The 23,247-nt window shown below is 43.9% G+C and overlaps 1 protein-coding gene across 5 annotated transcripts in view; it reads left to right on the top strand.

Annotated features, from left to right (window-relative positions):
* Positions 1-1,496: 1,496 nt before the first annotated feature.
* The window catches only part of Arid3b (AT-rich interaction domain 3B), a 47,624-nt gene continuing 25,873 nt past the window's right edge, over positions 1,497-23,247 (top strand). Inside the window, exons 1-2 of one of the 5 annotated variants that reach the window (XM_006243171.3) lie at positions 1,497-1,651; positions 4,084-4,682. In XM_006243171.3, coding sequence (XP_006243233.1) covers positions 4,155-4,682 — 528 coding nt within the window. In that variant the 5' untranslated portion in view covers positions 1,497-1,651; positions 4,084-4,154. The other 4 variants (XM_039081876.2, XM_039081878.2, XM_039081877.2 and 1 more) reach the window with 4 other exon arrangements.

Here is a 23,247-nt window from a genome sequence, read left to right as displayed (position 1 = left end):
CTGCTTAGAATTCATTTTAAGTGGACAATTTAATTTCAATCTGTTCAATTAGATCATTTTCCATGACAAGATAAAAGAATGAAAATTATGTAAGTCTCTTCCGTGTCTCTAGAGGTCTTAGTTGAGGAAAAGGAATATCAGTGTGGGATTGAAAGATTGGGATTGTAATGATGTGCCATTGAATTCTAGATAAGAAGAAAGTAGAGGTTATTATGTATGAAATAAGAAAGAGGCTTTCAGCAGATTGGAATTTCTGATGAAGTTGAGGAAGAGTTATGTTAGAATTCTTGAGCAAAAAGGGAGGAAATGGCTCAGTGCCCTCACACACACTAAAAAAGAAACGTAATTAAAAATATAAGTCTTCATCAGGAACTGAGGAGATGGATTAGTGAGTTAGGAACTTGGCACCAAAGATTAAGAGTCTAAATGTGGATATTCAACACCTAAGTAAAAAGCCAGGTGTGGTGCACATCTGCAATCCTAGTATTTCGAATGTAGAGAAAGGATTCTGGAGCTTGATGGTCAACTACTCTTGCTAAATAGGTGAGCTACCTTTTATCAAGAAAAGAAGTGAGAAGAAAAGGCAAGACAGACAGACCTGGCAATAAGGTCTAGGTTTTTGCTGGGATTGGTTTAAGACCCAAAACTAAGCCGGCCGTGTGTCGACTCTGGATCAAGGACGACGGTTGGTTGGGAGAAAGTTAAAGCAAGGAGGTACATGCATACATTGACAGATGTTCCCCAAAGTCAAGAGCCTCTTGTATAAGCGGTGCCAGGATTCTTTGGAACCTGGAGAAAGAAAATACTAACCCCTGTGACTGGGGTGGGGTTAGGGATGGATGGAGGTGGTGTTCCAGGACAGGAAAATTTCAATCCAAAAGGTGAAGTTTAGAAAAATAACTAGGGGGGTTGGGGATTTAGCTCAGTTGGTAGAGCGCTTGCCTAGGAAGCGCAAGGCCCTGGGTTCGGTCCCCAGCTCCGAAAAAAAGAACCAAAAAAAAAAAAAAAAAAAAAGACTAGAAAAATAACTAGGGGCTGGGGATTTAGCTCAGTGGTAGAGCGCTTACCTAGGAAGCGCAAGGCCCGGGGTTCGGTCCCCAGCTCCGAAAAAAAGAACCAAAAAAAAAATAACTAATAAAAAGTGGGAATGCTTGATGAAGACTGGCTGAAAGATAACACTATTTACTCCTTTCTTTCACTTATTGCAAGCAACTCACAACCCCCGCAGCAAGAAAACAGTGTATGTTGTACTCAGCCCTGTTCAACTCCCCGCGAAAGCGCTCACACCGGAACTCCTCTGTGTCTGTGCTCTCTCATTGGCTAAAGACTCCGCCCGCCTTAAATAGTTTCCGCCCAGCTTCAACCAGAGGGCGGTCTCTAGGAGTCACTTCCGCCTCGCACTACTCACCCACCCCCACCTCGTTCCCTTTTTAGCTGCTTCCGGCCTCGGGCCCCGCCCCCTCACTGGGACCCCGCCCCTACTGCCCCTCCCCCGCCCCGGGCTGACGGCCCGGCCCCGCGGCACCGCTTCCGGTGCGGGCCCCGCCCCGGCTGTGGCCCCCAGCTGCGGAGGAGTCGGAGGCTCAGCTGCTACTTTGGGGTCTGAGCGGCCGCCTCCTCCCTATCCGCGAGCCCGGAACGCTGCACATAGGTGAGCGGCGCGGGTCTTGGTTCTTTCTGCCGCGGCGGGAGCGGGGCTGTGGCAGGTGGAGGGGACCGAAATGGGAGCCGAGGCAGGTGTGTAGGGGAGACGCGGGCCAGTGAAGCCGGGGTCCGCTGAGAAAAAGTGAGAGCACCGGGAGAATCCTCCCGGTGCCCAGAGGAGTGGTTTGAGATAAAGAGATGGGAAAGGTAAGGGACCCCTCCTCCCGCCCCCGGGCAACCGCAGAGCGAGCTTTGATGGAGTAATTGAAGAAGAGCCGGGAGATCGGCAGAGGGGGCTTAGTGGAAGTAAAAGTGATAGGCTCCATTGGGTGGGAGGCAAAGAATGGAAAGAGGGCTCGAAGAGGGTCGGGGACAGAGCAGCTAGAAACTAAGGTAAGGGAAATGGTCAGCAAGGCCGGGCTCAAGCGGCAAGCAGTCCGTTGCTCTCGGTTTGGAGGTCCCGGGAGTTTAGAGAACATGAGCGAAGGATGGAGGGATGAAGTGCTTTAGATTTCTGAGACGTAAATTCTCTAGATGTTAGTAGTATTGTTTTGAATCATTGGCTGCTTAGGGATTGGGATGAGATGGACTCTGTGCGGGAGAATGCCAATTGGGTTGTAAAAGGGAGTCATCTCTGTCTTAATAAAGACGCTATCAGACATCCCCCTCCCCTGCTGAGGACAGCCTACTGAGAAGATAGTGCCAACCAGAAAAGAAGCAGTTGTATAATGACTGGCCGGAGTTGGTTGAAATATTCCAGTTGTGTTGTTTAGCTTTAATGATTATACGAATATTTCTAAATGACCAGTGAATTGCTTGTTATTCTTTTGTGTGCGTTGTTTCGGTATTTTTGTCCCCGAAGTGGTTTTTATTTTAAATGAACACTTTTGCCAACTTTCAGGCTTCCCTACAGTGTAAGATCTAAAGCAGAAAGAAAGTATTGCTGCGGGCATAACTTATACTTTCCAAACTGCTCAGAGGAAGTACAGGCAGTAGGAGGCGAATTGGAATTTGAGTCTTTTATCCGCCTATGAAAGCTACAACCAAATGCTTCTAAGAAACAAAATGAGATTTGTCTAGCATGACTCTGGTTGTTTTTTGAACCTCCCCCCCCCCCCCAGCTTTAAAAAAAATCGAACTTCTTAAACATGTAAAAATTTATAAATCAAAGCCATTTTTTTTCTTGTTAGAGATTACTTCCCCCATGAATTTTTGAAGATGGTAGAGGTTTCATTTTCCTATCTTCCAACTCAATCCTAAAACACTGAGACAATGCGAATATCAAGTCCCAACCTGCGCGGTGCAGCTTCCCCTTTCATGTGGCAACAGAATTGCACACCCTGTTGCCAGTTCTCTTCACCCTAAGATTTGCTCTGAGGAGGACTTGTGAGAAAATATAACTTAAGTGAGGTGGGGTGAAGGGGGAGCCTGGGAAGGGTTAGAGGTGGAAGGGTGTGAAAGGGATTTGTGTTTGGAGACAGTGGTAAGAATGCAGATAAACCTGCCCCCAGGATACTTTGGGACTGGAAGCCTTTTCTCACTGTACTCATAGAATAAATATAGAAGAAGTGAATCAGAAAGAAAGAGGATGTGAGGAGATTTATTTGTGGTTTATAAAAAAAGAAACATTAACTTATTTAGACAATATTGGTCCCTGTTTCAAATTAATTAACTTTAAAATCTCCAGAGGAATTTCCCCCCCTGTTTGTTTTTGAGTGAAGCTTGCAATTTGAGACTCACCTCCTCCTGGCATGTTTCTTTCTTTCATGTTGTTGAAACCGGATTCTTTTGGAGGCTATAATGTCCACTTAGCCTGGTTCAGTCCACTCAACAAGCTGCCCTGCAATTTGATCTGGGAAATTTGTGAAGTTTAAACCGAGAGCGCTTTGCTTGGTCTTGCTTTTTTCCATCTGAAGAGTCATTCTGTCTGCCTGCTATGACTCTGTCTAACCTAAGTAGTAATCTTCTCCAGAGGGCCTGGGAATATAGGCCATTTTCTTTTCTTCTGCAGTCGGGCCACTCTGTGCCTTCGTTAACTGCAATTTTCATAGTTATTGCTAGTTTCACAGTTCAGACCCTTGTACCGTGCAAGCCTAGTAGTTAAATGCTTGATAACATAGAGAGTAAGAGAGGAGAACTCAGTTATCAGCAGACTTAAATTTATCTTCTGGATTTTATTTAAAAAGAAAAAAAATGCTCAGATCTGCCGCTACTGAGATTTGCACACACCCAGCTTCCCCTCTTAGAGCCTGTTCTCTTTATAATTTTCCCTCCTTACCCTCCAAACCCATAGGACTTACTCATCCTGAAAGTCAGGTTTAGGAACATTTAATATTCAGAACTTTACTGGAGAAAAGAAAATCTTTTATACCTGTTTTACATAGTATTTTTCCCCTCCTCTTCCTCTCTTGTGGTTTTGGTTACTCACTTAAAATATAGAGCCAGTGTGCCTGCTGGGCTGTGCCCAGGTTGAGAGCCATGCCAGTCTGTGGGTGAAGCCTGAGACAGTAATGGAGCCTCTGCAGCAGCAGCAAAAGCAGCCACAGCAGACTCCGCTACAGATGGATGCCAGAGAGAAGCAGGGATCACACACAAGAGAAGCACAGTTCCTGTATGCCCCAAAACTAGGCACGCAGCCTGCTCTCCTTTCCGTCACACCGGGGAGACCTTCTGGTAGTCCCGTTCTGGGTCCCTTAGGCAGAGTTCTACCAGCCACACCGGCGGCTCGAGTGTCTGAGCAGAGCAACGTGAACTCTGAGCCTGAGGAAGAGGAAGGAGGTCTGGAAGACGAAGATGGAGATGATGATGTTACAGAGGTGGCTGAAAAAGAGGCCCAGGCTGCTTCCAAATATTTCCACATGCAAAAAGCAACTCGCCAAGAACCCAGAGCAGCACCCATGTCCAGTCTGCTTCCAGCACCTGGGCTCCCACCACAGGGACAAACTAAAGAAGACCATACCAAAGATGCTTCCAAGGCCCCACCTTCTGTGCCCACGGCTGGGCAGCCGAGCTGGAATCTGGATGAGCAGCTTAAGCAGGTCAGTCTCTCTGCTGTGAGAACCCGTTTCTCCTACCTATAGGCCAGCTACAGAGGGTGCAGGATGAGTACGAACTGAAACTCTATGCCTTCTCACCCCACCTTGCTGACCTAGATATGAAAAAAGTGAAGTTTTTCTCAGCATTTGTTTTCTTGAACTGAGGGTGTTGTTCCATGATAGCATAAGGCCCTACATTTAATTTCTAGGACCAGAAAAAGTTAAGCGATGTTTGTTTGTTTGTTTTTTCATTAAAGCGGTAGAGTATATAAGTTAATGTAGTCTGTTCCAATTTGCTGTTAAAGACTCTCTCCTTTACTTTTTTTTTTTTTTTCTTTTTTTCTTTTTTCGGAGCTGGGGACCGAACCCAGGGCCTTGCGCTTGCTAGGCAAGCGCTCTACCACTGAGCTAAATCCCCAGCCCCCTCTCCTTTACTTTTTTAAAGGAAGAACGAGGGGGTGACTATGTTTCATTAGAACCATATAAAAACCAAAGTGATTAGCTCCACCTGTAATTCCACATTCAGGAGGTAGAGGAAGAAGAGGCTCACCATGAGTTTTAGAGTGAACCCTGTCTCAAAAACAAGAAGATGATAACAATAATAGTAATAATAAAATAAAAGAATTGGGTGTGGTGGTACACATTTTTAACCGCGGTACTCAGTAGACAGAGGCAAACAGATCTCCGTGAGTTCAAAGCCAGCCTTGTCTGCATACTGAGTTCCAGGCCAGTTAGGGCTTTATAGTGAGACCTTGTCTAAAAGAATTTAAATAATAAAGTTCATGATTCTAGTTAGTTTTCTAGTGAGAATGTAGAACCATTTTCTCTAAGAGTTTCTTAGCTCCATGCAAACCCAGGTCATGTTCTTTTGTTTTGAAGTTGAAGATAACTACCTACAAGCAGTTTCTGTGTATTTCTCAAGAGTCTTGTAGACATGATTTTGTTTTATTGTTATATTATCTGATTAGAAAGATGGAAGGGAGATCCTAGAATTCCCTTTTTACCTATAGAAAGTTGAAATTAGTTCCAAACCAGATTTCCCATCAGAGTCAAGTGTGGGGAGTTTACTTGTTTCTTTGGGAGGGTGGGGCTAGAGGTGCTGGGACGAGAGCCTCCAGCATGCTAGGAAGACAACAGTGGAGTCCTAACCGTGGATTATTTTGGAGGGTGGAGCCTTGGGAATCTCTTCTCAACTAAGTCATTGTCTTCATAATTTGTGAGCTACACGACAGTTTTTCTCTATTCAAAGTATGAGAGTAATGACAAATTGTTCCAGGGTGAGTGGTTGGCACTATAGACAGGACATTCATGATAAGGCCATTAGTACCTGATATTCTGAGCTCACAGGTTCACAGTGTCCAGTGGTGCTACCTAGTAGCCATCTGTAAAGAGCTGTGGCTCACAAAAGGGCACCTGGGAACTCATAATTAAAAAGGTCCTTTGGAGGCTGAAAAATCAGACATTGTTTCCTCAAGGAGCCCTGTGCAGTTTACCTGAGTTTTATAACAGCAGTGTCAGCCGTAGGCTCTTTTTTTTTTCTCCCCCCCCCCCCCCCCAGCCGTAGGCTCTTATCCCATCCCTTTCGTGTCTATTTAGGGATCTTTTGGTAGCAATCTAAATTGTTCTGAGCTTGTGTTTTCTTAACTGGAGATTGAAAATGATGCAACTAAGTATGGCTTATATTCATAAACTCCAAATTACTAAGGCCAAGACAATTGTCATGAGCTTGAGGCCATCCAGGGGTGCAGAGTAAGTAGTAGGCCGTCCTGAGGTACAAAGTTAAAAACAGTACTGTTTTAAGAGAGTAAGCGAGCCATGTGAATGCCTGTCTGGTGCCAAGCACATGGCGGATGTGCTGTCGGAGTTGTTTTGTACAACTATCTGCCTTCCTTATCTGCATCATAAGAGGCATACCTCTGAAGCAGAGGCGGTACTGGGAGACACAGATCACTTGAGGTAGCGGCAGACCTAAGACTAGAATCAGAATCCCAGCTTCCACGACAGCAGCACCCTGGCCACCAGCCCAGATCTGCCTCCTGGCTGATTTCTTTGGTTTAGTAAAACATCTGTGAGTTGCCTTCAGCCCCTGCACTGCTGTGTGGTTGGCACAGTTCCATGGTGGCCGCTGAGTCAGCTCATAGCGGGAACCGCCCTGACAGGGCTGGGAAAGTTCAGGCCTGAGGCTGCTGCTGCCCCCGCCTTGGCAGCTGGCCAGCCTCTGTGTGTGCGGTCATTCCTAGAAAGTGCAGCCGAGCTGTGTGTGTGTGTGTGTGTGTGTGTGTGTGTGAAGAACAAGTGGAGCTCCAGAGCCTGTCTGTCTTCAGGAAGTGCAGCAGGTGTTGAGGTCAAGCCATTAGAGCTTTGAAAAAAGAGACTCTTCAGGACTGGCGTGTGCGTGCACACGTGTACCCTGTGGCAGGGCGCCCGGCCTTGCGTTCTGTATGGCAGCTGCCCGGTGGCTGCACAGATCAGGGCTCTGGAGGCTGACTGTTGGCAGCTCAAATACTCTGAGTTCGTTTAAGTTTCTGAGGCATACATACTAAATATAGACTTGTTTGGCAGAACACCTGCCAAAAAGGTTTTCACAAATGCCAGAGTAGCTAAGGCCTAATGTTTCATTCTATATTTACCTTCCTTCTGAATATAGAGGAAAACTCTGTTGGGACAGAAGGTAAGACAATTCTTGTTTCTCTTGTAGATTTAGATTTTCAGTTTGGTCTGTGAGCTTCTCTTTTGCTTTTTTGTTGTTGCTTTGTGTAAGTGCTAAATTTTTACTACATTCTGTGTGTGGGTGTGGGTGTGGGTGGGTGGGCTCATGTAGAGGTCAGAGAACAGTCAGTTCTGTTTGTCTGCTAGCATCAACTCAGGTTAGCTGGCACAGTGGCAGGTGCTTTACCAGCCTTTAAACCTGTTTTTAAAGGACTACGTAATGTGCTTGAGATTCTTTTTTAATGTTTGCAGTTACGCTTTGGACGGAAGACTAAAAGTGCGGCTTTGAGAGAGAGCCTGTAAAAACCATCAGCCCTGCCTGCAGACTGGTTGGTTGAGAGCGGCTGGTTTTGTTCTTCAGCCTTTTGTTCTTTAAGTAATTAGCTTCTGGAGAGTAGAAGTTAAGTAGCACTTGCTCCAGCAACAATTCAAAGACCTTTTGCAGTTGACACAAGATCTTAATTGTTAATGAGTTATAGTAGTATCCCTTATTCTAAACCGGGTTTGGGCAGAGTCTTTGTGCCAGGGCTGTCTGCTACAGGCATGCCTCCCTCAGGGAGCCTAGCAGTGGTGCTGCAGCAACCCCAACCTCAAGGAAGGGCTGGAAGTGGGAAGTAATAACTCCTCCCCAAGTCAGCTCACACGCTTCCCAGGCTGCTCTGTGATGCAAATACTCTAAAACAGATTATTTTCCAAACATTCATATACATACCAAAGTAGAAGAGGCTCCCCCTCCTCCTTACAGCATAGTGGAGAATCCTCAGAAAGTGTTTTACAGGAGTCAGTGAGGGCTGGGCAGGCATTTGCAAACTGAAAACCTTCAGAGTGGTAACTTATCCTCTGTTTGTTTCTGGAATCCTGTTCTTATAGCACATAGAATCTCGGATTCTCTTCTCAAGGCAAGCCTTGCAAAATATTTGCTTCTCAAGGCCTGGTTCGTTTTCTGACACCAGGGTGATGGGAAGATGGATAACACTATGGAACCTAGCATTCTAAAACGGGCAGATTTCTATGGGCAGAGTAAATAATTGTAAAACAAGACAACAAAGAACTGAATGTCCCTTTTCTCAAAGGAGATCACACAACCGACTTGGGGGGATGGGGGGTTGCTGCCTTTAGGGGTGGTCTTCTGCTGCCTGGACAGTGGGTGTTTCGGCAATACAGGCTTTGTCTAGAGCCCATTAACGGAGCCAGGCTTCCTTCCACAGAAGAGGAAGATGAGGGGTAGTTTGATAGGCATGTGGGGGCTAGAGTGTATATGGCTGGTTTTCTGCATACTTTGCCAGGCACTGTGGTTACCGTGTGTGGCTTCGCTTTGCCAGCTTAGTGCAAAGCACTGAGATTTACTAGGGTTTGCTGCTCAATAGAGATTGGCCTCTCCTCAACCCCTTGTGCTGTACGAGGTTTTGTTTCGAGTTGCCTTCTAGGATGGAAGAGTTTTACTTCAGAGAAGTTGCAACTGAAAAAGTCAGAACCCTTCTCCATGTTCATGCTCATCCTGAGTTGCCAGCTCCCATAACATGGAAGCTAGCTGCTGCATTTCCAGTCTCTGACAGCGCCTGGGTAGATAGAGAAGAGGCTCCAAGGCGGGAAGGACCATTAAGTTCTTCTGTGTGTACTGGCAGACAGAACGGAGTATTTCTTGAGAAGAAGCAACTTGGTTCAGAGTTTGTTTTGTTTTGTTGTAATAAACCATTGGATTTGTGGGCAGTTAATGGCACAGAAGTGGAAATTGGGCTCTAGTGGATTCAGTTAGCAGAATGCTCAAACAGGCCTTGAGCTTGACCCACAGGACACATTTCTGCAGTCCAGCATTTAGGAGGTAAAAGAAAGATCGGAATTTCAAAATAATTGTTGGCTGTGTAGTTGAGCTTGAGAGCACACACTGCTTCATGAGACTCTGTCTCAGAAACTAAGTAAATAAATTGAAAAACAAAAATCAAGGTTAGTCTTGTCTTACTATGAGAGATTAATTCCTGCTAGGTAATTAGCTTGGAGTGAGACATCGGTCTTTTTCTTCTGTTGCTCTGACAAACTGTCTCCAGGATCCGTCTCCCTGGAATGTGGACCCATCAGTAGGCCTACTGTGCTTCATACTTATTTGCTAAGTACTTCATGCAAGACATTTGCGAGGTTTTGCAAAACTTGTTTAAATTGTTGCCTAGAAAGAAAAGGGGTAGGCTCTCTCTGCTCTCTCTGTAGTGTGTCTCCAGGCCCTCAGAATCTGGACTCGTAGTCTGTCTAGAGCAGTGGCTCTCAGTAGGAGCTGATCTTTTTACTGGTCCAGCAGACACAGTGTCAAGAGATGTTGTGGTACCTGCAATCAGGAAGGAGTGCTCCTAGTAGCATCTAAAGAGAAGAGCTATGGATGCTGCTAAACATCCCATAGACTACTGGACAAGCAAAGAATTGTCTGACTGAGAGTGCTAAGGTTGAGAACCCTGCTGTCAGTGGTTTTGTCTAGGCAGAATGTAGGCTGCGCTTTCAGAGGCTGTCTTCAGCTTCCGTCTAAGTAGCTGAGGAGTTTGGGAGCCTTCACTTTTCTTCTTCCGTGCTATTTCTTCTCACTTATTTTTTGCTTTGTTTGATTTTTGAAACAAGGTCTTTCTGAGTATTACTTCTCTTTGTTTTTTTGCGTTTTTGTTTTGTTTTGTTTTCAAGACGGGGTTTCTCTGTGTAGCTGTTCCAGAACTCTCTCTATAGACCAGCGTAGCTGTGAACACAAAGATTCACCTACACAAAGATTCACCTACCCCCATGACCACACCTGGCTTCTTTCTTATCTTTTCATTTAAAAAACTTCTTTAATTTATTTGCTCATTTGCTTACTTACTTACTTACTTACTTACTTACGCGTTTACTTATGTGGAGACAAGGTCTCAGGGTGTAGCTTGAGACCTGAGAGCCTGAGACCTGCAGAGGTGCCTCTGCCTCCTGAGTGACGGGATTAAAGACATGTGCTACCACACCCGGCTTAAGTCTATTTTTGCTGTCCATTTTGAGTTTCTGGTCTTTGGTAGTCATCACAGTGAATTCGCTGTACTTGCGAGAGGGTTGGGATCTAGAACTTGACGTACCTTATTTGGCTCTTAAGCCCAGCAGCCCTGTGATATTTATGATCTATGATCTTTACGGCAGCTTACTGAGATGTGATTGTGAGCAGCAGAAAGTGTGGCTCTGGGTCACTTGATTGTCGCAGTGCTTTTCATAAACACTCTCACCATGTGTACTTCACCAGTGCAGACATCTGCTCCTGAGGGATGGTATCTTCTCCGCCATCCTTGGGGTCGTTTATAGATGCTAGCTATAAGGCGGAAGAAAAATAGAAATGTGAAAGATCTTTGCAAAATGCACATAATGTTCAAAGTGAGGTTGAATTGTCACTAATTCCTAGATACTGAAGGCTCTAATTTTCAGTCCTTACTGCCTTCGTAGATAAGATGCTCAGTAAATCCTAGTCGATACTTGAGGACAATTCCCTGAGGTTCTCTAGAGCCATGGCCAAGCACAAGTATTCTAGAGACCTCTCAGGCTATGGAAACATAAACCATGGTACGTTGCGGTGCTTTTCATGTTAGCGTAGGGATCTGTGAGTGTTACATAAGTGGTTGCTGACTTTGGTTCTTATCCCTCAAAGACTAATCCCTCTGCATGTGTTTCAGGTCCCACTTTCTCCTAGATTTTAGGGGCTTGCTCCTTCCATGAAGCCCTCTGTTTTCTGACTCTTTAGACTCCTCTCTTCTGAATCGTTCTCTGCAATTAAACATCTCTCAAACTTAAAAAAAATACGGTAGCCTTCAAATCCACATATCACGTGATTGTTAAGAAAACATGAGTTTGCTTTTTAAAGAAGCTCTGGACTGTGCATGTCCCCATTAATGGTTTCTCAGAGGACTTGGACATCTTACTTTTCATTTTGTCACCCTTGCCATTGTACTCAAACGCTTGCTAAATTTTCTTTTTTTCTTTTTTTTTTGGGGGGGGGGTTCTTTTTTTTGGAGCTGGGGACCGAACCCAGGGCCTTGCGCTTCCTAGGCAAGCGCTCTACCACTGAGCTAAATCCCCAACCCCTTTGCTAAATTTTCTAATGGCCTCCATGTTACCTAGTCTGGGCTTCCCTGACCTCATTTGATATTTGAGAAGAGGGCGGGATAGGAGTAACCATTCCCTTCTTGGAATATTCTGTTCTTCCTGCTTATTTTTCTTTTTTTTTTTTCTTTTTTTTTTTTTTTTTTTTTTTTTTGGAGCTGGGGACCGAACCTAGGGCCTTGTGCTTGCTAGGCAAGCACTCTACCACTGAGCTAAATCCCCAACCCCCTTATTTTTCCTTTATCCCTGTAATCTTTCTTTTCACCTAGTTCAGTTCTCCAGGTCTCACTCCAAGCTGCCTTCTCTTTTTTTTTTTTTTTTTGGTTCTTTTTTTTCGGAGCTGGGGACCGAACCCAGGGCCTTGCGCTAAGCTGCCTTCTCTTATGTCAACCTCGGGAGGCTCTTTTATTTGGATTTCCAATACATGTTACTCGAATCTGTGTTTCTAGTCTGAGATCAGTGTGTATAATCCCAACTGCCTGCTTAACATTTCCATTCATATACCATTCACAACCGGTGGTAGTGTTATACATCTTTAATCCCAGCACTTGGGAGGCAGAGGCAGGAGGATCTCTGAGTTCGAGTTTGACATGATGTATAGAGTAAGTTTCAGGACAGCCAGGGCTTTACAGAGAAACCCTGTCTCGAAATACCAAGATAGATAGATAGATAGATAGATAGATAGATAGATAGATAGATAGATAGATAGATAGATAGATAGACAGACAGACAGACAGACAGACAGATAGACTGACTACTCAAATTTAATACATGGAAAACAACTAAAAGCAATTTTTTAAGGAACAGGACTCGAGTGTGGAGGAACCCAGGCTGTTCACTAGCTTGCTCTATAGCTGAAGCTGCTCTTGAACTCTGGATCCTCCTGCATCCACTCCACGTTCTGGTAAACCTGAACTCTTAGTTGATTCTCTCCCCAGTAGTCATTTTCTCTTTGACTTTTCTTCTCTGAGGAATGTCCTTGCCAGGCACTTAGAGCTGGGTTATTTCATACCTGCCTTCTGTCACTCCTTGTTTCTAGCCCACTACCAAAGCCCATCAGTCTTATCATCTGAATATCTGACTCCTGCCACTTGTCCAGCCTCACCAAGTCTGCTCACCCACTTTAATCCACTCTCCACAGCCAGTAGTGATCGTCTAAGATCCAAGGCAGGGTGTGTCGCTGCTTTAATCCCCTGCACATATGCCGGGTGTCCTAATTATAGAATTTAGAATCTGCATGATCTAAGGCCCGCTCACCATCTCTAGCCTTGACCGTAGTAATCCCTTGTCTTGTCACTCTGAACACTGTGACCTTTGCTCGTGCGGATCATCCTGATTGAGCAGCCCTGCCCAGGCTCTTTGTCTCCCCAGGTCTCCATGACTGTCATTTACTCAGACATGGTCATGTCCTCACCCTCAGTGCAGGATCAGGTTCTCTCTCTATCCTGCCATTGAACGTTATGGTTGATGTCTAGTTCTTTGACTAGAATAATGGTTCCCACCTTCCTAATGCTGTGACCCTTTAATATAGTTAGTTCCTCATATTGTGGTTAACCCCTAACCATAAAATTATTTTGTTGCTTCTTCATAACTATAATTTTGCTATTGTTATGAGTCGCAATGTAAATATCTGATATGCAGGATATCTGATATGAGACCCCTGTGAAAGGGTCCTTTGACTTCCAGTTCAAGACCCACAGGCTGAGAACCACTGCACCAGCAGGTCGGCTCCAAGAGCTCAGGAGCTCACTTCCTTTGTATCCCAGGAGCAGGCACTCGATGTTCTGCTACTTCTACTTTGGTTTAATGTACTCTGCTTTTATGTCACTGATTTCATTTTGTGCATGGTGGCGATGTTAGCCTCAATTGCTCTAAACCTATTTTAAAAACTATTATTAGATTATTTTCTGTGTCGGGGGAGTGGGCACATGGAGAGACCATAGGGCAACCTGTGGGAATTGGTTCTTACCTTCCATTGTGTGTGTTTTAAATACTAGTGAGGTCATCAGGTTCAGAGGCCATCCTGCCAGCTACACATTTGTTTTGAAATAGACCATTTATTCAAAGAGTTATTATAGCAAAATTAAGCCAAAGGTCCCGTGATAATCCCTCCTTCTTGGCCTTCATCACTGTCTTGAATCAGAGAGTACGTTTATTATAAACAAGGAAACTACACTGACAGATTATCATCACTGAGTCTATAGTTTACATTAGGGTGAGTTCTTTTTAAAGAAATTATTACAAAATAGATTTTATGACATAACTTTATGTGCAGGGGTGGGGTGTTCTGAATATGTGCATCCCATGGTAAGTAAGTGAAGGTCAGAGGGGATCACTTAGTGGAGAGCTCTCACTGTATCAAACCCAGTCATTAGGCTTGGCGGTGACCACGTTTACTCTGAGCTATCTTGCCTGCCTTTGGGATGCATTCCTATTGTACATTCTGTGGGTTTAACAATGACATGTATCCCCCACAATACAGAGCAACTCTGCTGCCCTAGAAATCCCGTGTGTTCCACTGTTTCATCCCTCCTTCTCTGCCAGCTGCTGACCAGCCCTTTTTCATGAAGTTGATAGGTATGACCTGCTGATCTTACTTACATTGTCAGCAAATACATCTTAGGCAATAAATAGTTTTGGTGAATCTATCTTATTTTTGTTATATTCTGCAAATTTTCATTATTAGTTATTGATTGATTGACCAGGCTGAACTATATTTCAGCTCTTGCTGGAAATTATTACATATTATAATTTCAGTTGTAATTGCTTCTTCAACTGAGATTGTATAAAGTGGTTTTTATTTCCATATCTGAGAGTTTTATCTTTTGGAATATTAATCCATAGCTTAATCAGATTGAGGTTGGAGAGCTAGTGTGATTGGTTGGCTGGTTGTGACAGGGTCTCGCATGTCACAAGCTAGCCTGCAACTTGCCATGTAACCGAGTATCATTTGGAACCTTTGACCCTCCTGCCTGGACTTGCTGAGCATGGAGACCACAGGCAGCCTCCCTGTGCCCAGTGTTTGTGGCGCTGGTAATTGAACCCAAACTAGGAGTGCTTCCCCAATTGAGTTACATCTCTGGCCCTTGAAAACTAGAATGCTTTTGAGTGTCTAGAAGAATGTTCTCTGTCTTAATCTTATGTATGATTAGTTTCTACGAATGCCCTTGAAAACAATGTGTATTCTCTACTTGATAGATGTCGTGTTACCTGTGTCTGTTGGATTGCATTTGTTATTTTGAGTACTTAAGTATTCTGAGTTTTTTGTATGATTAGGTTCTAGGACTTAATTAAAATATTCGAAAACAAAATTAGCTGGGTTTTTTTGTTAGTATTTGGCTATTGAGATAGATACAAGTAGATTTCTCGTTTCTTTTACAGTTCATGCATGCCAGGCAAGTGCTGTACCACTGAGCTACAGCCCAAGTCTCACACATGGATCTGTTTCCACTCTCTTGTTTTGATTTAATTTAAGCATGCTCCTCTTTTGTTTTTCTCCAATCCTGTCTTCATTTATTTTATTGTTGCCTTTATTCATTCTGTATCTCTTACGTGGTTTTAGAAACTATACTTCCTATTTCCGTTCTGTTATGGATTACTCTGTTTGCTTGTCTGTTTTTTGAGCTGTGGGTCTCCCTCTGTTGCCTAGATTGGCCTCCACCTCCCAGGCTTGAGTCATGCTCTTGCCTTAGCCGCCCAAGTAGCTGAGATGACAGGTATTTTAAAAATTATATTTATTTAGAGTGTGTGTACAAGTACATGCCGTGCTGTGCATATGGAAGTCCGAGGTCAACTTGTAGGATTCATCTCTCCCTTTCCACCATGTAACTGAGGTTGTCAGGCTGGACAGCAAGCACTTATACCCGCTGAGCCTCGGACGTTTTTACTGGTTACTTCTAGATTGTAATTTGTACCCTTTATCCTTTTATCAAACCATAGCATCTAAGCAGTTCTGCTCCTAACTTCTGATGACGCTCCTGTTCCATTGGAGTCTCTTGTGCTTTATACTTGAGTCCCAGTTCATTTCCTGGCATCCCCTGGGCAGTCAGCTCCTCACACTCACCAAGTGGCCAAGTGAATTGGTGTATTTTTTTTTCCTCACCTCTACATGGTCTCTGCTCTCTAGCTTTACTTTTCTTTACCTCTTTACTAAGATTGTAAGTTTGTGATAAATTCAGCTCTGGCGGGCATGAAACATTTCTTCGTTTGTTTCTTTTGCCTTTTTAGACTTTGTCCTGAACTCTTAGATCCTGGGTCCTCGCCCTGACCATTGCTTTCTCTTCCTTAACTCTGTTTTTCTTGTTGAAGAGTGTGTTAACGAGTCTGACTGCTTATCTTTGTAAATCTTGGTTTTTAAGATTTGACTCTACTGTTTTGTGCTTGGCCATAGTATTCTAGATTTGCGCTCTTTTACCTATTTCACCCAGACTCTGTTCTGTGCCTTCAGCTAACTCGTGGTCATTTCCCCTCTTTCCACTAATTTACCCCTTGGCCATTTTTTTTTTAAGTATGTGTGTGTTCAGGTGTGTGCGTGTGCGTATGTTTGAGTATGAGATTCACTGGAACACTGGCCAGTAAACCCCAGGAATTTTTCTGTCCCTACCTCCCCAATGTTGGGAACATAGCATGTGCCACCACACCTGGCATTTGTATGTGGGTTCTGGGGACCAAACTCCAGTTCCCATGCTTTCAAAGCAAGCGCTTGAAATTCTTTATATGATTTTTTGTTTTTAAGACAAGGTCTGTTTCCAGAGCTCTAGCTGTTCTGGAGCTCAGCTTTATAGACCAAGCCGGCCTCTGATTCCAAGGTTTGCACGCCTCTGCTTCCTGCGCTGGGATTAAATGTGTACACCACAAGCCCGGTTCTTGGTGAAGGGTTTAGCCAGGAATATTTGCATCTTATTGTTCAGTCTGGTACCTTTTACAGCCTTCACTTTCTCATGTTCAGTTTTCTAATTTCAAATTCTCTCTTCGGCCTTTTTTACTCCACTTTTTAAAATTAATCGGTGTATTTATAATTTTTTGACATTTAGAAATTTGCTTGTTTTAACAATTATTTGTATTCCTTTTATATATATTAAAAGCCTTTAATTTGGGGGCTGGAGAGATGGCTCAGCAGTTAAGAGCACTGGCTGCTCTCCCAGAGGACCCAGGCTCAGTTCGCAGCACACACATAGCAGCTTACAATGGTCTTTAACTCTAGTTCCAGAGAATCTGATACTCTCACATAGACACACATGTAGGCAAAACACCAATGCACATAAAATAAATCATTGGCTGGGCAGTGTGGCTCAGTCCTTTGATCCCAGCACTTAAAAGGACTGGAGAGATGGCTCAGTGGTTAAGAGCACCTACTGATCTTCTAGAGGACCTGAGTTCAATTTTTAGACAGTTCATAAGTGCACATAACTTCTACTTCTCAGGATCTGACACCCTCTTCTGGCTTCCAAGAAGCACATATATGTATGTATGTATGTATGTATGTATGTATGTATGTATGTATGTATGTGTATATATGCACACAGACACGCACATGACATACATGCTTATGTACACACCTACCACCTGTATATGGGTGACACACACCTAAATTTAAAAGAAAGTGGGGTTGGGGATTTGGCTCAGTGGTAGAGTGCTTGTCTAGCAAGCGCAAGGCCCTGGGTTCGGTCCCCAACTCCAAAAAAAAAAAAAAAAAAAGAAAGAAAAGAAAAAAGAAAGGAAGAATTTTAAAATAAGATACCTTTAATTTTTCAAACTTGAATCATAGGACTTGTTAAAACTTTTTGTTATGGAAGTTTCAAGCATACAGAAGAAGCAGGAAGACTTTCCTCAGAGTTTTTTGAAGTATCTATATTTGGCCATTCTTTTGATAGATGCTTTTGAATTTGAGTGCCTGTTTTTCCTTTGTCCTGTCCTCACTTGTGTAATTGTTCATTTCCTCCTGTGCTGCTTTGCTCTGTCTTATTTGTAAGCTCATTTTGTAGGGATTTATTTGCAAAAGACAGTCTACTTAAGGGTGTTTTGTTTTCACCTCTGCTGGCTCCTGCTTAGCAGCTTGGAAGTGTACATTTGTGCCTAGTAAGAGCCTGACTTACAGTGGTTGCTCTGGGATGACGGGAAAGTTCTGTGCTGCCTCTGACCTGGTGAGCAGTTTTATGTAGTTATCTCACTTCTGTTTCTTGACATACCTGAGACCTGCAACTTGAAGTCTAGGGTTGGGGAAAATGATTAAATTCCCAATCCTTACCCCCCCCCCCCCCCGTTAAGAACTGTAGCTGCCCTTTTCTCCCTACCCCCAAATCCCAGCATGGTAGCACATGCTTTGAATCCCAACACTCAAAAGGCAGAGGCAGGCAGATCTCTATATGTTCAAGACTAGTCTGTTCCAAATAGTGAGTTCCAACCAACTGAGGCTACCTGGTGAGATCCTGTCTGAGGAAGGAGGGAAGGAAGGAAGGAGCGAGCAAGCAAACAAGCTTGGGAATGGGAAGATGCCCAGCAGGCAGAGGTGCTAGTTGCCTGGTGACCAAGGTCTGGCTCCCTAGGACCCATGTAGTAGAAGGAGACAAGACTCACAGCCCCCCCCCCCAATAAATGCATTGAAAAGTAATAATTAAAACTAAGTTTAAGGGGCTGAAGAGATGACTCAGTGGTTAAGAGCACTCACTGCTCTTCCAGAGGACCTGAGTTCAATTCCCGGCAACCACAGTGGTGGCTCACAATCATCTGTAATGGGATATGATGCCCTCTTCTGGTGTGTCTGAAGACAGTGGTGGTGTACTCATATGCATTAAATAAATCTTTAACAAAAAACCAAAAACCAAACCAAAACAAAAAGAACCCTAAGTTTAAGAACTAGTTGGGCAGCAATAGGAATAGGGGCAAGTGTTAAAGCTGAGCCGGACCCTTGTGAGAAGTAACACTGAAACAGTCTAAAATGTGTGAGGTAGAAGTCACTTTGGGGTGGTATCTCGGTAAGTCTGTACCTTTCCAGATTTTTAAAAATCGCATATTTTGTTTGTATTTCTAACAAAAACAGGAGCCCTGTGTGTTGTTCTTCAACTGGCTTTTTTCTCAGTACTGTGGCTGTCTCTTGTGAACGCTCATGAGGCTGTGTTTATGCGTGGTTTCCTGTTTGTTTCTTTTGTAGTACTGGAGATTGAACCTGGGTTCTGGTACATGCTCGGTAGGCAAGCTGGCTCTTCAGCCCTCACTTGCCCCTCTTTCTCTTCATTCCTTGAGTCTATGCTTAGCTCTGCGTAGGAGGTGCAGACTAGGATTTCTAAAGGTTTTGTTGAGAATTGGCGGAAGTCAGTAGTTTTTCCAAATCAGACTGTCCTTTCCTTGCTAGTGGTTTCTTTCTTTCTGTGTTTTTAATAGCTAGGACTTTTGTCCTCTGACAATGACCGGCTCTAGTTCATTGACAGTACCTCCCAACATCCCTTTTGTTCTGTTTTAATGACAGATAAGGAAAGAGGAAAGTAACCTCTATGTGGTCTCACCAGGACGAGGCTGGGCAGTGAACCCTGCAAGTCTACTTACAGCCCTGTGCCCCCTTCTGCTTCATTGCAGACAGAACAGGGAAGAGGTAGAGTCACTCAAGGTTTCATTACTTTAAAACTAACTTTATGGTCTGGAGCACAATAGAGCACTTGTCTAGGACTCACAAAGTTTTGTGTTCAGTCCCCAGCACCACATAGACTGTGTATGTGGTGTCTTAAATTCATAGAGCATAGAGAGCATAGGGTTCAGTGTCAACCTTGGCTCCTATCCACGGCCAAGATTGCTTAAGACCCTGTCTCAATAATCAATCAACTTCTATTTTTTTCACTCCAATTGTAGGAGTCATTTGGGCTCATTTAGGAAATATGGAAAACATACAAATTTATAAAGAAAAGATAACAATTAACTACAGTTGTACAATTTAGCTATACGTATAAACATTTGTGGTATTTCTTTTGTATTTTAAGGGAAAATGGCTACTATAGGTTTATTGTCTTATTTTATATACCATTTTGTGTTCTTTTATTACCTAATAGTCTGCAAAGTTTTTTATTATTTAAATAAATGCTAATGTGTCATTTGTAAAATTTAATTAATGGTGATACACACTTTTAATTCAGTACTTGGGAGTCCGAGGCAGGTGGATCTCTGTGAGTTCAAGGCTACGCTGGTCTACATAGCAAGCTCTAGGTCAGCTAGGGTTGCACAGTGAGACTCTGTCTCAATAAAATAAAATATAATTTTTAAAATTTTGAGAAATGATATCACCCTAGCCTTCGCTGGCTTCAAACTTAGAATCATTCTGCCTCTGCCTCCCAAGTACTGGGATTACAAATTTAATTCATCATGTCTGTCAAATGTATTTCAAAATATTTGAGAAGTGAAAATGACATATAGTTTAAAATGCATAAAGTAAAAGTCAGCAGGACTTTGGGGTGGTTTCTCGGTAAGTCTATACCTTTTCAGATTTTTAAAAATCATGCATTTGTATTTTTTTTTTTTTTTTGGTTCTTTTTTTTGGAGCTGGGGACCGAACCCCGGGCCTTGCGCTTCCTAGGTAAGCGCTCTACCACTGAGCTAAATCCCCAGCCCCTGTATTTTTAACAAAAGCAGGAGCCCTGTGTGTTGTGCTTCAGCTTGCATTTTTCTCAGTACTGTGGCTGTCTCTCATGAATGTTCATAAGGCTGCGTTTACTCGTGGTTTCTTGTTTGTTTCCTTTAAAGTACTGAAGGTTATTAAACCTAGTTCTGGAACATGCTAGACAAGCTTCTTAATCACGAAGCTACATTTCACCCTTTACTCATGTTTCTATTGTTACTTACATCAGAGTGAAAAGTACAAAAGTGCTGATGAATAGGCACTTATGAAAACAACTGTAGATGAATTCAGAGTATAAACTTAGAGTCTAAAAAGTAAACACGAGGGGCTGGAGAGACAGACAGCTCAGTGGTTAAGAGCGCTTGCTGCTCTTGTAAGTACTGTGCCCCATGTTGGGTGGCTCACAGCCCCTTAACTCCAGCTTGTGGATCTGTCTCCCTCTGTGAGTACCTGCACGGTACCCACATATCTGTAGAGACACACACAGAAGTAAATAGTAAAGTGAACATTAACCTGGACCTGGCAGCTCATGTGTGCCGTCCCCGCATTTGGGAGCTTGAAACAGGAAAGTCGAAAGTTCTAGCCCATTCGGCTACACAAGAACCCAGACCAAACAAGCAACAAACAAGAGTAGTTTTTTAAAAACACTTATAAGCTGATGCATGATAGGTTGTTTTCTTAAATGTTTGCTTCCTGGACATTTAAATTGTGTTTCCTGAGACACGCAGAGCTGTGGCTGACCAGTCTCCTAACTCTTTGGCATTTCCCTCCTTACGTTCTAGTTGTCCTCACAGGCTCTGCAGCTCTGAGTAAGCTCCAAGCCCCAGGTTTGTTGGAAGCACCGGAAGCAGCTGGGAGGTTGGGAAGGACTGGGTTCTACAGAGAGGAGCTAGGCTTTCTCCTGCCAGCCCTGCCTGGCATTGGGTCCTCTCATCACCAACTTTGTATTTTCCTGTTCCTCCTTGTTTCATAGGAACACATTTCTGGCCGGTGGTCTTGATTGTGTGGTGTGATTTTGTGCCTAGATGGGAATGTAGGATCATGTCCCCTCTTTTCCTCACCCTGCCCCCTTTCTGCTGCTTAATCAGAAAAAGTGTCACTTGGCTCTCTTTCCAAGCCACTGAGTTTGAATGATCTCTGTTGCTCAGGAGGTGGGCAAGCTCTTTCTGGTTCCTGCTGAAGTTACCTCCAGTGGAAGGTGAGCATCTGATAGTTATAATTCCAGTGCTCCCGGGGCTGGAGTGCTTTAGTTAAGAGCAGTAATCCTGATCTTATCAGTGTACTTCTAACAGTATCTGTTTTACTTCCTGGGGCTCCCCTCTCCCTTCAGGAGTCCCCTGTAATGCTGCCCCTTGCCTTCTCCGGCAGTCAGTTAAAATGGGATGAGATCCGGAGTGGTTTTCTTCCCTTCAAGCTAAGATCTAGGATAGATTTTAAACATCACACCACCAGCCAGGTCACCAGGAAAGTGGTCACATATATGGCACATAGAATACCGAGCCATGGATCTGGGCAAAAGTAGTTATGTGTTGCTTATAATGGAAAAAACGAAACAGCCATACTCAGCCTCCATACTTCAGATAGGACAATATTTCAGAACAATTGTCACCCAAGAGTTTGAGATCAGCATCTTTGAAGCCTGGTGATTTTGCTGATGACTACATCGAGGGTCAGTTCCTAGGAATTTGCCCAGATCCTTGCCTTTGGGGCCCATACCTACCAGGTTGTGGGCAGGGGAGTGCACTACCACTCTGTTGTTTCAGAGAATGCTCAAAATGCAAGAATCATGTTTGCACAAAGGTATTTAAGGACAGTTTTTCTCTTTTCTTTCTTTTATCTATCTTTCTTCCTTTCTTTCTTCCTTCCTTCCTTCCTTCCTTCCTTTCTTTCTTTCTTTCTTTCTTTCTTTCTTTCTTTCTTTCTTTCTTTCTTTCTTTCTTTCTTTCTTTCTTTCTGACATTTCTTATAGGTGTCAGAATGTAGAGACCCTAAGTGAAGAGTTAGCTTCACCCCTGTGCTTAACCCTAGGGAAAGGGTTAATTTTTGCCTTGAGGAGAAGTGAGGAATGGGAACTAAAATTGCTTTGGACATCTGAGCTGTGTTTTAATAAGATATTCCAGGTGGTCAAGGAGTAATCCTAAAATAGCCTAGATACTTAACTGCTTTAAAGTCAGGCTCCGGGCTCCAGGGAGGTAGGGCTCTGAGGAATGCAGGGCTGGCTCCTGAGGTCTTAGAGGCGTGGTCTGCTGGGGTTATTCCTGCCATCCCCCAATCCAAGGGAAAACAAAAGCCAAGCCTTCTTGGGTCTGGAGGCATGTGCTAATATTAGACCTTTTCCCCCCACTTGGCAATAATAAAGCCTCTGGCTTCTGCTTCTCTAACCTGGCTTTCTTCCTAGCTGTGGGACTGGTATTGTCACCCCATCCTCTAGACAGTGGTCTGTTTTCATTAGTGCTCAAAGGCTTCCTGCTTGATCCCCTGCCTGGCTTCCCTCTGTTTGCACAGGAGCATACTTCTCTCCCTTAAGAATTTAATCATCCTCTCTCATTCCTGCAGCCCAATCGGACTGATTCTCTGAGCTGGTTTTACTTCAGGAGAGTCATCTCCCCTGGTTCTGCTGCCCAGCCCTCACCCAACCCAGGATCCCAGTTGGCTTAGCCACCACCCATTGCTATGTATACAGACACTAAAAAGACATTCGATAGAGATGAAGAGTCAGACTGTTCTTTTCCTGAAGGACTAGCTGCTGTAAAGGAGTTGCTTCTATGGTGGGCTACTCTGTCCTTTCAGTGCTTTCTAAGTACTGGTCTGCATCACGAGGGGGAGGGACAGGGAGTATACAGTAGGTCAGAAGTTAATGTCAGGACTAGTGAGATGGGTCAGTGGTTAAGAACACTGCTTCCCAGCACCCACATGGCTTAGTGCCACCTGTAACTCCAGTTCCAGGGATCTGCTGCCCACTTCTCAGCTCCTAGGGCTCCTGCCCACACATGGTACATACACACATACACGTAATATTAAAATTATTTTAAAATAACTTAAAAGTTAAAGCAGGGCTGGGTGAGGTGGTGCATGCCTTTAATCCCAGCACTTTGGAGGCAGAGTCAGAGGCAGACATGTTTTATGAATTCCAGGCCAGCCTGGTCTACAGAGCACATTCCAGGCCAG

The sequence above is a fragment of the Rattus norvegicus genome, chromosome 8, assembly GCF_036323735.1.
Source record: "Rattus norvegicus strain BN/NHsdMcwi chromosome 8, GRCr8, whole genome shotgun sequence".
NCBI classification, from domain to species: domain Eukaryota; kingdom Metazoa; phylum Chordata; class Mammalia; order Rodentia; family Muridae; genus Rattus; species Rattus norvegicus.
The sequence above is the reverse complement of the archived record's forward strand: the minus strand, read 5'-3'. Positions and strand labels throughout refer to the sequence as shown.